This window comes from Macaca mulatta, chromosome 1 (genome assembly GCF_049350105.2).
Source record: "Macaca mulatta isolate MMU2019108-1 chromosome 1, T2T-MMU8v2.0, whole genome shotgun sequence".
Lineage (NCBI taxonomy): Eukaryota > Metazoa > Chordata > Mammalia > Primates > Cercopithecidae > Macaca > Macaca mulatta.
In genome coordinates, this window is record NC_133406.1 from 6,859,009 (window position 1) to 6,875,359 (window position 16,351).

The following is a 16,351-nucleotide window of genomic DNA, read 5'->3' on the forward strand; positions in this document are numbered from 1 at the left end:
ACTGGTTTGAGGGAGTGGGACAGTGATGGACTCCCCCCCCATTTTCTCATTCACCGTTTCTTTCTGTTGTGAGGACAGTCTTTCACTCTGGTTTGCTCTCTGCTGGTGCTCCTCTTCCTCTCTTCTCCTCTTCCTCTCTCTCTCTCCTTCCTTCCCTCCCTACCTTCCTCTCTCTCATTCTCCCTCTCCCTCCCTCATTCTCTGAAGCTTGGCTTCTCTTATCTTTCTTTTATGTAGACTTGGACAATCATGTCAACCTCTATATGTGTATGACTCCCCAACACAGCTTCTTTTAAGTAATTTACTTTGTGGTTCAATTTTGAATTCCCAAAAGAGGAAATCTGGATGACTCAGCTTAGGTCAGTGCCTACATTTGGTCCAATCAGCTGTGACCAAATACAGACCACGTGTTTTCACATGGGACCTAGGCTTTCGCATTCTGTGTCCTGCAGGTGCATAGGGAACTATTAAAAGAAGGTGTTGGCAGGGAAGAAATGATGCTCATATACACTACACATAACATCAACTCATGAACAGCCAGTGCAGACTTTGTTTCCTCTTTATGAGGGAGACAGAAAGAGAACTGCTAGATATATGGAAGATAGATCTAGTTTATGTCAATTCAAGAGTAGGCAGAATTAAACTTTATCTTCACTGGAATTAAATTCTTCAACTAGTTGTCTCCTTAAAGTAGCTCATTTACTCCCATCTTCCTCGAGTGTAAGTGTGATGTGTAAATGTGAACATGCCAGTATTAACCTCTTCAGAATCTAATATTCCATTTTGATAACACTAGTTATGAAACTAGTTTTCACCTAGAAACTAGTGTTTAACCTAGAGATAACAACAAGCTTCTGGAGAAGATTCGGAATGGAAGTGATAATAAATAATTCTTTAGCAATTTTAGATGGGAATGGTTATCCTGGGATGATGCATTAACTACTCCCACTCAACAGCTATCTGATATTATCTTTGAATTGTTTCTAATCAAAATATGAGTCTGGGAATTTTTAAGGTGATCATAAAGGAGTAGAATCCCAAACACGGTCACGTCCTAAAAAGCGTGTAACAGACGTACATCAAAGGATGGTCCCCACAGATCTGTAGTGTAGGAAATTGGCGGTGACATTTATCCCTACCCATGTAATACCATCCACACATAAAGAGCAGTGAAGACGGCCAGGCACAGTGGCTCATGCCTGTAATCCCAGCACTTTGGGAGGCTGAGGCAGGCAGATTGCCTGAGCTCAGGAGTTCAAGACCAGCCTGAGCAACACAGTGAAACCTCGTCTCTACTAAAATACAAAAATTAGCAGGATGTGGTGGTGTGTGCCTGTAGTCCCAGCTACTTGGGAGGCTGAGGCATGACAATTGCTTGAATCCATGAGGCAGAGGTTGCAATGAACCAAGATCACACCACTGCACTCCAGCCTGGGTGACAGAGCGACACTCTGTCTCCAAAACAAAACAAAACAAAGCAAACAAAAAGAACAGTGTTGAGGCCAGGTGTGGTAGCTTATGCCTATAGTCCCAGCTACTTATGAGGCTATGGCTGGGGGATCGCTTGAGCCCAGGAGTTCAAGGCCAGCCTGAGCAACATACGGAGACCCATCTCTTAAAAAAATTAAACAATGAGGGACTCTGAAATCTGACTATAAGGCAAATGTTAGTGTCCTGAAAAAGAATAATCTATAGATGAGATAGTTACTAACTCTACCACATGGGATTTGGAACAGATCTATGATAAACAAGTTTAATGCTAGAAAGTCTTGCAAGAGGAGGGCTCTCAAGAACATACTCCTTTTCGAATGTGTGTACCTACAGTCAACTTGATTCTTCAAAGTAGTAACATTAATTTTCAATTCATCATGGCATTTATAGTTTTTTCTTTAAAAAAATTTTAATCACTTTTTAGTTAATATTTTCATTTTCTCTCTTAAATTTTAACACAGAATTATTTCCATTGAAATATGTAAGCACACAATAAAATGCGGTATTTTGATTAATACCATAAGAATAATTTAGTAAAGAAACAGAACCCCTCCAAAACCAGGAACATTCTCTATTAAATTTCAATGAAGCATCTCTGTTAAAGCTCAAAGGAGTTGGAATGAGTAATTTGGAGTTTCCTGATTTTTAACATTTGACTTCCCAAGAAGCATGTGAAACCTGGAGGTTAGCCACATCACTTCATCTTGATTAGTATGACCAACTGGGACCAGACTTTTCACATCATCAGTTAGCATATTTGTAGCTTAACATTTCTAATTCTGAACCTTAGCCTTGTTTGTTGTTTAAGATTTAATTAGGACGGCATGGATAGCATGAACGTATTTTATAAAGCAACAATAGAAAGAAGTATATACTCTCACCACTTTTGGTTTTGGCATCAAAAAACATTATTTTGAGTTACTAATAATGCCCATTAATCATCAATTAAGTAGAGTGTGGAGCTGAAAGCAGGAGGATCTGCAGAGATCTGGACCCATCACCAGCAGCTGTGCACAGCCGTTAGGCCATGGTCCTGACGCATCACGTTGTGATGTACGCATCTTTCGGTTGACATCCGGAGGTCTCTGGGCAATGAATCAGGGGCTGCACACAGAGAAACTGACATATATTTTTTTCCTGTTAGAAAAGAAATCTATAAAAGCAAAAAATGGTTAATCATACTTAATATACTTTCAAAGCTGTTTTAAAAATATATTTAATTAAATCAAGCCAGATTTAAAGATATTTTCTGATCTCAGAAGTGTATAATATTTAAAGGAAAAACTTTATATAAATGTAGTACCAGGTTCTGGCAAGAATACAGAATGACTTAGACTAACAGATATTGCTGGTGGGAATGCAAACTGGTACAGACGCTTCGGGTAAACAGTTTGGCAGTTTCTTATAAAGTTAAACATATATTTACCATATGACTCAGCAATCTCACTCCTAGGTATTTACCCAAGTGAAATGAAAACTACATTCTCACAAAAATGTATGTATGAGTGTTTGCAGCAGCTTTATTTGTCATCACCAGTAAGCGGAAACTACCCAAATGTTTCTCAACTGGAGAATGGATAAGCAAACTGTGGTGCATTCCATACAATGAAATATCACTCAACAGCAAAGGGAAACAAACCACTGTTCCACACGACAGCATGAATGGGTCTAACGTGCATAGTGTGTGGTGCATTCCGTACCATGAAATATCACTCAACAGCAAAGAGAAACAAACCACTGTTCCACCCAACAGCATGAATCGGTCTCACATGCATTGTGTGTGGTGCATTCCATACAATGAAATATCACTCAACGGCAAAGAGAAACCACTGTTCCTCACAACAGCATGAATGGGTCTCACGTGTGTTGTGTGTGGTCCATTCCATACAATGAAATATCACTCAACAGCAAAGAGAAACCACTGTTCCACACAACAGCATGAGTGAGTCTCACATGTGCTATATGTGGTGCATTCCATATAATGAAATGTCACTCAATAGCAAAGAGAAACAAACTGCTGTTCCACACGACAGCATGAATGGGTCTCACATGCGTTGTGTGTAGTGCATTCCATACAATAAAATATCACTCAACAGCAAAGAGAAACCACTGTTCCACACAACAGCATGAATGGGTCTAACGTTCATTGTGTGTGGTGCATTCCATACAATAAAATATCACTCAACAGCCAAGAGAAACCACTGTTCCACACAACAGCATGAATGGGTCTCACGTGCGTTGTGTGTGGTGCATTCCATACAATGAAATATCACTCAACAGCCAAGAGAAACCACTGTTCCACACAACAGCATGAATGGGTCTCACGTGCATTGTGTGTGGTGCATTCCATACAATGAAATATCACTCAACAGCAAAGAGAAACCACTGTTCCACACAACAGCATGAATGGGTCTCACATGCATTATGCTAAGTGAGAGGCAGGATTCAGAGGGCTGCATACTCTGTGACTCGATTTGTATGACATTGTTACAAAAGCAAAACTATAGGCACACACACACACAAAGAAAAAAAAACAGATGAGTGTTTGCCAAGGGCTGGGGTTTGAAGAGGAAGTCACTGCAAAAGAAGCCTAGGGAGGATGACACTGTTCTTCATTCTGATTGTGGCGATGGTCACATGACTGTCTTTCAAAACCCTTAGATGCTCAAAAGGGTGAATTTTACTACAAGTAAATTGTACCTTAATATAAACAGAAAATGATTTTCTTGAAACCTGTGGTTTCCTAATGGTACTGGATTTAAAAACTGTCACCTACATATTAGTTTTGAACATATTAACTATTTGGTAATGCAAATCCTTTGTTGGCTCTGAATAATCTAGCACAGAATTTTAGAAAAGGTTTCTTGTGAGTTGGTGATTCCCATGGAGAAAATGAAAACAGTAATAGGACAAATGGGCTGCTTTTCAGCATTCTCTTGCATGTGGATGCTAAGCTTGAATAACCACCGTGAATATTGATGAGCAGATCTCATAAATTACTCCATGGTTTTTATGCATAGCTCTTGCTGTCATTTTAACATAATAACTCTTTAATATGTAGGATCCCTGTTTTCTGGGTCATAAAAATAACTATAGAAAAAAACTGAAGTGTTTCTGTTAGTGCTTATAAAACTATGGCATTCTACACATTTTTTTAAATATGCAACGTTGTAAGAAAAAGCCTAAAATGATTTTAGAAGTAGAAATTAAAGTTATCGCCCCTATAAAAATATGTCAAATTTTTAATGTAAATGGAAAGAATTTGATTTATTTATTATATTGTCTGTATTTGCATAAATATAATGCATGAAAAACAGAAATATTACTCTGCCCTTTTATCTAAATGTTCAGGCCTGTATTGCATGCCTTTGCTAATTGCAATTCTAACACAACAATATAAAATAAACTCAAATTTAGGTTGTGTACACAAATGCAGTAAGTGGCATATTATATACTTTTTAATCATTAAATATGTTTTGTAGTCAGACAGCATTGTATTTTAACCATCGCTTCCTAATACATATTACATAAAGACCCAATAGGATGAAGATTATTTCTATAACCAATGGACAAATATATTCTAAAAGTGCCTGTAAATATAAATTCTCTTAAGTAAACTATTGAATAAACTGAGGGACATGTTAGATATAACTAAATATATATATCCAGATATTAATAAAGATAAAAGCATATGTCTTCAGAGATAGATGGAGCATCAATATTTAGATAGAAAAACAGATCATTTGTAATGGGGAAGTGATAGTCCATGAACCATAGGCAAAAATATACATTTTTTCAGATGTATCATAAATATTTTCAGTGGATTTTCTTACACCACATACAGGAATGTATTGTGTCCTAAAACAGGGAAAATGAAGCATGCCATATAAGACTGTTGTAATGTAGCTATCTTGGCACTGGGCGCACAGGTATTCAATAAATTGGGATTACTAGCATTACATATTGCTTGATCTCTACACACAGCTCTGCTGGCTTTCGTACAGGGATCCCTGGCCCTGGGCAGACCGTAAAGCCACTTACTGTCTTTCCTGTTTATCTACTGAGGAGCACTGGCGGCTGTGTCTGTGGGGCCAGCCACACCTGCATGCAGATTTGGATCTCTCCATACCTGCCAGGGTAACTACCCGTTTTGGACATTCAGATTCTGCCATACCCAAGTTCCTCCTCTGGGATCTGCAGCTCTTTCTTGGATGTTACTATTCCAGGATGGCTGGAGGCAGAGAAACATGTGCCCGCTACTTGTAAGACAAAGAAACTGCTCTACCCTCAGAGAAAATCTGCCTGAGTGCTGGCTTCCCCTCAGAGATTCTCTCCCAACCTCCTAACATCTCTTTTCATCCTCCTGCCACAAGGAAGCTAGATGCATGGTTACATTTTCCTAAGAGTTAAGCATTAGGTTCATAGTGTAAATTACTCTCCTTCCTTTCTGATAGGCTGAAATGTATCCTTCTGCATACAGTCTTATGCGTGCCTCTGGTAATGAAGACTGTGACAATGAAGTGTGCCCCTGGAATACAGCGTCTTCATTAATAATGAATACCTGAAGACAGAATAGCTTAGTTCATTAAATATATGCATATAGGTCTGTTCTTTTAATGGGAATAGACTTTTAGGAGAAATTTATGTAAATACCCTTGCATTAAATGGACCGTATGATCCTTTTGAGAGGTTTGTAAATGCATTCGAGCCAGTAATACATAAAGGCTTGACACTGGATCCTACCACATGAAGCCTAAAGCAATTGGTCACATTTAGCTCTTCAAATATATTTTTTTAGCAATAGTCTGAGTTATTTAGTTAACCATTCAAGGTGGCATTTCAGTAAAGCTTGAATAATCATTGCTTAAATTAAGAACTGTCAGGTACCTGTAATCCCAGCACTTTGGAAGGTCGGAGGCGAGTGGTTCACCTGAGGTCAGGAGTTCAAGACCAGCCTGGCCAACATGGTAAAACCTCCTCTCTACCAAAAGTACAAAAATTAGCCGGGTGTGCTAGCACACGCCTGTAATCCCAGCTACTCAGGAGGCTGAGGAAAGGGAATCACTTAAACCTGGGAGGTAGAGGTTGCTGTGAGCCGAGATTGCGCCACTGTACTCTAGCCTGGGCAACAGAATGAGACTCTGTCTCAAAAATAAAATAAAATATAAATAAATAAAAAGCTATCAGATAAAGACGAAGAAGAGACCAAACCCAGATTAAATAATAAAGGGAAGGAATGAAGAAGTAAAGGCGAGTGAAAGGGTCACAGGATGAAAAATGTATAGAAAGCATAATAAGGCCAACGTCTTATTGAGGAGAGCTGTGACACTGAACAAGACTGATCCTTATATTGGTGGCAAACTGTATTAAAATTACTCAGAAAAGAAAACTGCATATGGTGTACCTATCTCACCATCCAGATGGTAAGTGGAGCTAGGATTTCAGTACAGATCTGAGTTGAGAAGCCATGGTCTTGTCACTATGTACAAAACCTCCTCTGCCATATGCAAAGGAAAAGCCATTTCCCCGGCTTTTCTTTTCTCTTTCTTTTTTTTTTTTTTTTTAAGTGTTCTTTGTTTTAGGGAACAAAATAATACTTTGGGGCCCTTCTCTCCACCAAACTAACATAAATATTTAGCTTTCCTAACTGTCAGTCGGGACAAATGATGAACCATGAGTATTGCCGCTGGTAGGTGACTGACAGCCCAGGCAGGGCTTGACGCAGAGGCTGACCAGATTCTCCTTGAACTCCTAGGAGCCGAGGTGACGTACATGAACATGACCGCTTACAACAAGGGCCGGCTGCAGTCCTCCTTCTGGATCGTGGACAAACAGCACGTGTATATCGGCAGTGCCGGTTTGGAATGGCAATCCCTGGGACAGGTAATCTTTCTATGTTATATAAACTGAAAGTTCCGTCACCCTCAAAACTACCACCTTCATAAAGCACGCTACTGTAGATAAGGATACTAAAACCTATGGCATTGATTATCTTAATTATGTAATTTTAAGAGGCTCATCTCCCTTTTATGTGAAAGGATAAACCTTTCCTCATCAGGATCATCTTGCAAAAAAAAGTGAAAACTGCTATTGCTTCAATGCTTTTGTAATTCATAGGCTGCTCCTAGATTCCTGAGAGCAGGTTGCTATGTAATTTACATCAGCCAGACCTATATTTTCAGGATGATATTGCATCGTCTGTGAGACAGAGGGAAACGCAAATTCAGTACAGAGTAATATGTCTTCAGATAGTAATCATTTGAGTTATTTCTTTAATCTCAAGATGAAGATGTTATCTTTCTCTTAACAAATGATTAACTTCAAATATCTTGAAAATACATTTTCACACACTTAGGATTTTTATGCATTTATTTGCATCAGAGGCAATCCACAGAAGATTACAAAATCACCATCTTTCCGTTAGTTATCCAGTGGCAGGAGGTTCCTGGTCATTGGATAGATACTTATGGAGACGAGCCAACCTTCTCAGAACATCTTTTTAAATCAACACTCTCTCCTCCTCTTCCTCTCCACACCTACACACAGATATTGTCTCCTCTCCAGCCCACTATTTCTCCATAGCTCTCAGAATTTGGGATCATGCTATTATACTTAATCTTCTATCTTAAATTAGTGCTCCTTTCTCTTGTGCTTAACTATGTGGAATTTTTCTTGGTCTACCTCAGTGTGACATAAAGCATTGCTTAGCAGGACCCATGCATTAGAACAGATTTTAATTTACCAAAGTTGAGGCTAACCATTACATGAAGAATTATAATACATTTTCCAAGAGTTAAACATATGTTATCAGCTTTATACTTTGTGAAGTTTTTCAGTGAATTCAATGATTATTGCTATCAATTATTACCTTGTATCTATGGTAAGTAGAAGAAATAATTGTTTCAATGAATTGAGGCTTTCTGCTGTGCATTTTTCTAAGCATAAAAGGAGTATAACCTCATTCCATTTTCACAGTAACTCTTTCTTGGAAATACTACTCTTATAACTTTATCTTGCAAAGGAAGAAGCTGAGACACAGGTAAGTAACTTACCCGAGAGCACCTTTCAGGAAGTGGCAAAGCTGGAACTCAAACCCCAGCCATATAGCTCTAAACCCCTCACTCTTACTTCACTAATCTTTTAAAATAAATACATTTAGGAAAAAGTCATTTTCTTTCATGATCTTGCTGGGGTGCTAAGTTACAGATTTTCTCTCTCACCCTTTTCTGTAAGAAAATCTAACAACACAATCATCAAGAAACTTTTTACTCACTGGAATATTTCCAATTGCAAATCCATAATGATATGGTGGTCAGAGAATGACAACTACTCTTGCTCAATACTTGAGCTCTGCAAACTTGCTAATCTCTGGGTTGAACTTCAAAAACTAGGAAGTCAGTATGTGTTTGCTTCTATAGACATACATCAAAGATATTTCAGGTTTAGTTCCAGACCACTGCAATAAAGCAAGGCACACACATTTTTTTGGATTCCCAGTGCATATAAAATTTACCTTTACACTATACTATAGTCTGAGTGTGCAACAGCACTATGTAAAATATATATATATATATATATGCATACCTTAATTTAAGAATACTTTATTGCTAGAAAATAACAATCATCTGAGCCTTCAGATATAGATGTAAGATTTTTGCTGGCAGAGGATTTTGCCTCAATGTCGATGGCTGCTGACTGATCAGGGTGGTGATTGCTAAAGGCTAGGGTAGCTATGACAATCTCTTAAAATAAGACAACAATGGAGTTGGCCACATCAATTGACTTCCTTTCATGAAAGATTTCTCTGTAGTATATGATACTGTTTGAAAGCATTTTATCCACCAGAAAACTTCTTTCAAAATTGGAGTCAATCCTCTCAATCCCTTACACTGCTTTATCAACTATGTTTATGTAATATTCTAAATCCTTTTCATTTCAACAATGTTCATAGTATATTCACTAGGAATGTATTTCACCTCAACCACTTTCTTTGCTTGTTCATAAGAAGCAACTCCTCATACATTCAGGTTTTATACTGAGGTGGCAGAAATTCAGCCACATATTTAGGTTCCACTTCTAATTCTAGTTTTCTTGTTATTTCTATCATATCTGCAGTGACTTCCTGCACTGAAGTCTTAAACCCCTCAGAGTCATCCATGAGGGTTAGAATCTACTCCTTCCAAATTCCCATTAATGTTGGTATGTTGACCTTCTCCCGTGAATCCCAAATGTTCTTTTTTTGAGGTGGAGTTTTGGAGTTCTGCTCTCGTCACCCAGGCTAGAGTGCAGTGGCAGCTCACTGCAACCTCCACCTCCCAGGTTCAAGTGATTCTCCTGCCTCAGCCTCCCAAGTAGCTGGGATTACAGGCATGCACCACCATGCCCCACCATGCCCAGCTAATTTTTATATTTTTAGTAGAGACGGGGTTTCGGCATGTTGGCCAGGCTCGTCTCGAACTCCTGACTTTATGTGATCCACCAACCTTGGCCTCCCAAAGTGATGGGATTACAAGCGTGAGCCACCACGCCCGGCCGACTGATGTTCTTAATGGTACCTGGAATGGTGAATCCTTTCCAGAGGATTTTCAATTTAATTTGCCCAGCTCTATCAGAGGAATAACTATCTATGGTAGCTATGTAGCCTTCCAAAAGACTTGAAAGTAGAAATTACTCGTTGATCCCTGGGCTGCAGAATGAGTGTTGTGTTATCAGGCATGTAGACAACATTCATTTCCTTGCCCATGTTCGTCAGAGCTATTGGGTGACCGGGTGCATTTTCAATGAGCAGTAATATTTTGAAAGGAATCTTTCTTTCTGAGCAGTAGGTCTCAACAGCAGGCTTAAAACATTCCGTAAGTCATGCTGTATTCAAAAGTCCTATCAGCCCAGCTTTGGTCCATTTCTAGAGCACAGGCGGAGTTGATTTAGCATAATTCCTAAGGGTCCTACAATTTTTATAATGGTAGATGTGCACTGGCTTCACTTAAACTCACCAGCTGCATCAGCACCTAACACAGTCAGCGTGTCCTATGAAACTTTGAAGCTAAGCATTGAATTCTCTCCTTTCTAGCCATGAAAGTATACAGGGGTCTGACCCACAGATCGTGACCCAGCAATGGATGAGAGATGCACATTGACATAGATATTTTGCCTGTCAGTCCGGCTGACGGTCCAGGCCACTCACAGACACCAAGGAAGGTGCTATGAAGAGTTGCAGCCACCAATCAGCCAGTGAAGCTCACATTTATTCAGTATAGATTAAATGACAAAGGTCTTGAGTAAACACCACTAGAGAGTAATTGACATTGCTGATTTCCGGAGTAGAAAGCAATTATGCACCGTGGTTGACCAAAGGTTGGTCTTAGGACCACATGAGTAAACAAGCTATTTAGATAAAATATTCTACATTCCTTTGTATCTGTGTCCCAAGCTGTTAACTCAAAGTAAGGATTAGGCTGCTTTTAGCCACAACCCTATCCTAAAACTTTTGCAAAACCTTCCAGCCTTCCAAGGTTTGTATCTATATCCTATAACTTCATCTTAAAATGTTTCCCACCAGCCGGACTGAACTCCCACGTCTCCCCCTTTTCTGTTTTTTGCATTGGGTTCTGTTGACTGACGCGTACAGCTGTGTGCAGCAACAGGTCTGTCGGGCAAGGCGGTCATTGCTCTTATTCTGGCTTTGCATCCTAGAATTAGCAAATAACATAAGACGATCATGAGTATAATTAGCATCATTCTTTCCCAATCAAGGAGTGACCTGCGGCATTACTTGGCACTTCAGTTTGGTGTGTGCTGTTACTAAGGAGCCCTGCTGGGGATATGTTAACCCCTTCCAGCCAAGCAGTTGTGTTGTTAGAAGCTGGGAAGGGAGTGTCTGCCCAGATAACAGGGCTGAAAAAAGGCAGATTCAGAAGACAAGCTTAATAGAGTGCAGCAGGTACAGGTGGCAGGTAAAGTGAGAGAATTTAAAAAGATTAATAAAGCACAGTAAGGAACAATTATCTGGAGCGAATGGTGTCTGCGTCCGGAACAGGATTCGCTCAGTCTTCTGACTTGTCTTCTTCAGCATTCTGTCCATGGCCTATGTTGTCCAAGGAAGGTGCATTGTCCGGGGCTGTGGGTCCTATAGGGTTATTTTCTTCATTTCTGGTACAGGGCTGGGTCCTAGCCATGCCATGCTATGGTTTGATGCATCGTGCTGGAATCCAAAGAGGACCTGAGGGGGTGTGGAGACAAGCATACCCTCTTCCCCATGTTAATAATTCATTTGGACCACACCATACATTACTGTTCACATCTTTCCATAAAACTACAGGTTTTATGTCTTGAGAGGTTTTAGCAAAGTGCATTTCTACAGCTGATTGAAATTTGTCATCTAAATTTTAAAAATTAAGGGTAAATAAGGCTTGTGCCAATAGTGTTGCAGGGTCTTTACCCATACTCTCCCCTTTTTGTTTTTTGAACATATTTTTCAGAGTGGAATGAGCATGTTTTACTATGACTTGTCCTTGGGGGTTATACGGGATACCTGTGGAATGTTGGATATTCCACATGTGACAAAATTGTTGGAATTATGAGCTGCCATAAGCTGGACCATTATCAGTTTTAATGTTTGTGGACCGTCCCATAAATGCAAAAGTTAAAAGAAGATGCTTAGGCTGGGCGTGGTGGCTCACACCTGTAATCCCAGCACTTTGGGAGGCTGAGGTGGACAGATCATGAGGTCAGGAGATAGAGACCATCCTGGCTAACATGGTGAAACCCTGTCTCTAGTAAAAATACAAAAAAAAAAAAAAAAAAAAAAAATTGGGTGTGGTGGCGGGCGCATGTAGTCCCAGCTACTCAGGAGGCTGAGGCAGGAGAATGGTGTGAACCTGGGAGGCAGAGCTTGCAGTGAGCCAAGATCGCACCACTGCACTCCAGCCTGGGTGACAGAGCAAGACTCCGTCTCAAAAAAAAAAAAAAAAAGGTGTTTGATGTTTGATGACATATCGAGTGGACTCTCAAGGAAGAGCTTATGTGAACTAATTAGATGAGTGTTGGTATCAATGGATAAATGTACGTATCTTAGTTTTCCAAATTCAGGGATGTAACATGTGTTTGCCATAACTGATTAGGTTCTAATCCTCTAGTGTTAGCATGTGTTGAAGGAGGGGACGTACCTGTGAACTGGCAATCTGGACATTATAGAGTAATTTGTTTAACCAGTCTCTGGGTAAGTTGAAATTGTTTAGATAAGTTTCTCCAGCGTTGGTGAAAAAATTGATGTGATTGTGTGGCTTAGTCAAGCAGTGATGTCATAACCTGAAGGTCTGCTTGATTATTGCCATAAGCCAATGGGCCAGGCAGTGAGCTGTGGGCTCGAATGTGTGTAATAAAAATAGGATGTGTATGTTGATCTAGCAATTGCTGAAGTTGAAGAAAAAAAGCACACAGGGCAGCCTCCAGAGTGTACTGAATTAGGTACACTTACTTAACCTGTCTCAAGGTTCTGAAATAAATAAACCAAGTAAGCAGAATCACTATATTGATGGGCTGAGCGGGAAAATTCTCCAGAGCCAATATTAGGGCCTCAATCTCAGTTCTCTGAGTGCTAGTAAACCCAGATAGAGTGATGGAATTATGTGGTCTCCACCAAACTGCTGCTTTTCCATGTTTACCTGAACCATCAGTAAACAGTGTTAAAGCAATAGGTATGAGAGGGTGAACTATTTTTGTAGGCAAGATCACAGGAGTACAAGATAAGAAATGAAGGAGTTTGTCAGCAGGAAGGACATGCTCTATTTGTCTTGTATAATCAGAGAGAGCTATTTGCAGATCAGTAGATACTGGCAATACTGCTTTGAATTGCTTTTATTACTTAAAGGAATCCTGATAATATCAGGATCATAACCTAGCAACTGATAACATTGTCTGCAACCTGAAATGGATGACTTTACTAAGTAACCGGATATAGGGAGAGAGTGTTTTAGTCCTGGTATGTGAGTAAAAAACACATTCTAGAAAGTGCAGTGCTGGGGGGTCATCTATCCTATTAACCCTCCAGGGGAGTGTTTGGTGGGAAAAATAAGTAACTGGATGGAATAATGGGTGTCTATGCAATCTAGTTGCCTCTGAGAGATGGCTTATTCTATTTCCTCGATTTCCCTTTTTGCTGCAGGAGTTAAATACCTGGGAGAATCCAGGACTGTATTGCCCTTTAAGATGGAAAACAGGTTTTGCAGCTTATAAGTAGGAATGCCTAAAGTGGGGCAGAGCCAGTTGATATTGCCTAGTAATTTCTAATAATCATTTAAGGTGTGTAAGTTGCTAGTATTTAACCTTTTGAGGTCTTACTGACTGGGAAGTTAGTATGTACCCAAGATATTTCCAAGGAGAGGACACTTGTACTTTTTCAGGTGCAATAATTAAATATTTTAGCTGTATGCTTTACAACAGAGGTATGTAAATTTAAAAGCATTAGTTCCTTTGGGGCTGCTAGTAAAATATCATCCATAATGTGAATAACCTTGCAATCAAGAAATTCTTTTCTGCTGGGGAGCAAAGCTTGATTTACGTGATACTGACACATGGTAGGACTGTTTAGCATTCTTTGAGGAAGCAGTTTCCAATGAAATTGACAAGCTGGCCTTTCATTATTGATAGCTGGTATTGTAAACACAAATTTTTTTCTGTCTTTTCTGCTAGGGGAATCATATAAAAACAGTCTTTTAAGTCAATAACAATTATAAACCAGTTGTAAGGAATTGCCATGGGGGAAGGGAGCCCCTGCTGAAGGGGTCTCACAGGTTGCAAATTGGCATTAATAGCACGTAAGCCATGCAAAAGTCTCCATTTACAAGACTTTTTGGGAATGATGAAAATGGGTGAATTCCAAGGACTATTTGATGGTTCTACATGTCCAGCTTTTAATTGCCCTTTATCTAATTAATGGGCCTTCTGTAATTTCCCTCCCTTCAGAGGCCACTGTTCTACCCAAATCAGATCTTGAGAGAGCCATGTCAGAGGTAGGAGAGAGAGAACAGTGGCCATTATCAGAAAGAAGTTTTTTTAAATTTTTAAATTTTACCCAAATCTTAGCATAGAATTACAATCTGAGATGTCACTTGTATATAAGGAGCACACGAAATTTTGCCATGGGCGGGAGAGTTGGAGAGCTGAGCAGGCAGGCCCCAGGGCGGTGGCCACTTTGCACCTGCTTAGGTGCTGTCTCTTTTTGTCTGTGTGTCTTCTGTCCTGCTCCCTCCCACTGCCACCAGGCGGCTGCTGCCTGCTGGGCAGACCTTCCTGCACATGCCTCCTGCCCATCCCCAGCAGGCTAGCTTCTGCACACTGGGCCTAGCTCCTCCTCGTTGTGTCGCTGCTGTGCAGGTCGAGTTCCTGGGAGCATTTGTTGGCTCTGGGTCTGCAAGCGTCCCTGCTGCTGAGCCTTTCCTTCTGCCCACTGCTCGCTTGGTTGCGCGGCTCTGGCCTTTAATGTTTTTTCTTATTATTTTTATAAGCATTAAAAGAAATGGGTTTATGCATCTGATTGCCTTGTTGATCTTGCATTACTGGGCAGGCGAAGAGCTCCCCTTTTAATGCTGCTTGCTTAAGACAGGGTCTCATAGCTGTAGCATATCCCCAGTCCTTTTTCCTATCTATTGGAGGAGGGGGCTTAGGCAAAACCTCCGTTTTCTCTTTTTTATTTTGGCCTGGTGATATCGGGGCTGAGGGAAGAGGAGGTGGTAAAGCAGGTGATGGTTCTTCTTCCTTCCTCTTTTTAGGATCTTTTGTGTATGATGGAGCCAGGGCTGCCCTAACTAAGGCCCATAGCGTTAAAGATGATGCTGGGACCTTGCCCTTGCACGTGATGTTGTTTAAGATTTCTCCCCACTTGTTCCCAGAGCTTTACATCTAGTGTGCCTTCTTCAGGGAACCATGGGTTTTGGGATACAACAGTTTGTGTTAGGTCCCTTAATTGAGCCTGCCAAACTGAGACTCCACTAGCTTTAAGTGGCTGTTTCAATACTTTTATATACTGTTTCTGTTGAGCTGAAACCCTAACCTGCACAATCCCCCCCGAACTTGGAAATCCGGAGCAGGTACCAATGACTTGCTGACTGTGCAGTTCCTTTTTCACCTTCATTTTCGGGGGCTCCATCGTGATCCTTTTGTAGTGTTCCTCATGCAGTGCACCACTTGTGGGGGTCTCTCCTACAGACCTCAGCTGCAAGACGGATGAGACACATACTCAGACACTGATATTCAGTGAAAGAACGGGCCGGGGGCAGCTGGCACTAGGAGCTGAAGAGAGTTTTGCAGCCCCTCCAAGCTGGCAATGCTTGCATTTAGTTAATAGAGATTTAATTGACAAAGGCTTTGAGTCAACCCCTGTGGGTAATTAACCTGGCTGCCCCCACCCTGGAGAGGGCCATCCTGCCCACGAATGATCAAAGGTTGATCTTAGGACCAGTGAGTATACAAGCTATTTAGATAAAATACTTTACATTCCTTTGTATCTGCACCAAGCTTTAACTCAAGGTAAGGATTACGCTGTTTTTAGCCATAACCCTATCCCGAAACTTTTGCAAAACCTTCCAACCTTCCAAGAAGGTTTGTGTGTATATCCTATAACTTCATCTTAAAAATTTTCCTACAAACCTGACTGAACTCCCACAAAAGTCCTAGATGGCATCTTCTTCTAATGGAAGGTTATTTTGTCTACATTGAAAATCTGTTGTGTAGTGTATCCAGCTTCATCAATGATCTCAGCTAGGTCTCCTGGATAACTTACTACAACTTCTCCATCATCACTTGCTGCTTTACCTCGCACTTCTATGTTACAGAACAGTTTCGTACCTTAAACCTCATGAAC

At 40.4% G+C, this 16,351-nt stretch overlaps 1 protein-coding gene across 1 annotated transcript in view; it reads left to right on the top strand.

Annotated features, from left to right (window-relative positions):
• Nucleotides 1-16,351, top strand: part of PLD5 (phospholipase D family member 5) — a 423,368-nt gene that overhangs the window by 280,198 nt on the left and 126,819 nt on the right. The window contains exon 5 of the mRNA XM_001092989.5: nt 7,247-7,374. Coding sequence (XP_001092989.1) covers nt 7,247-7,374 — 128 coding nt within the window. The remainder of the gene's footprint in view (nt 1-7,246; nt 7,375-16,351) is intronic.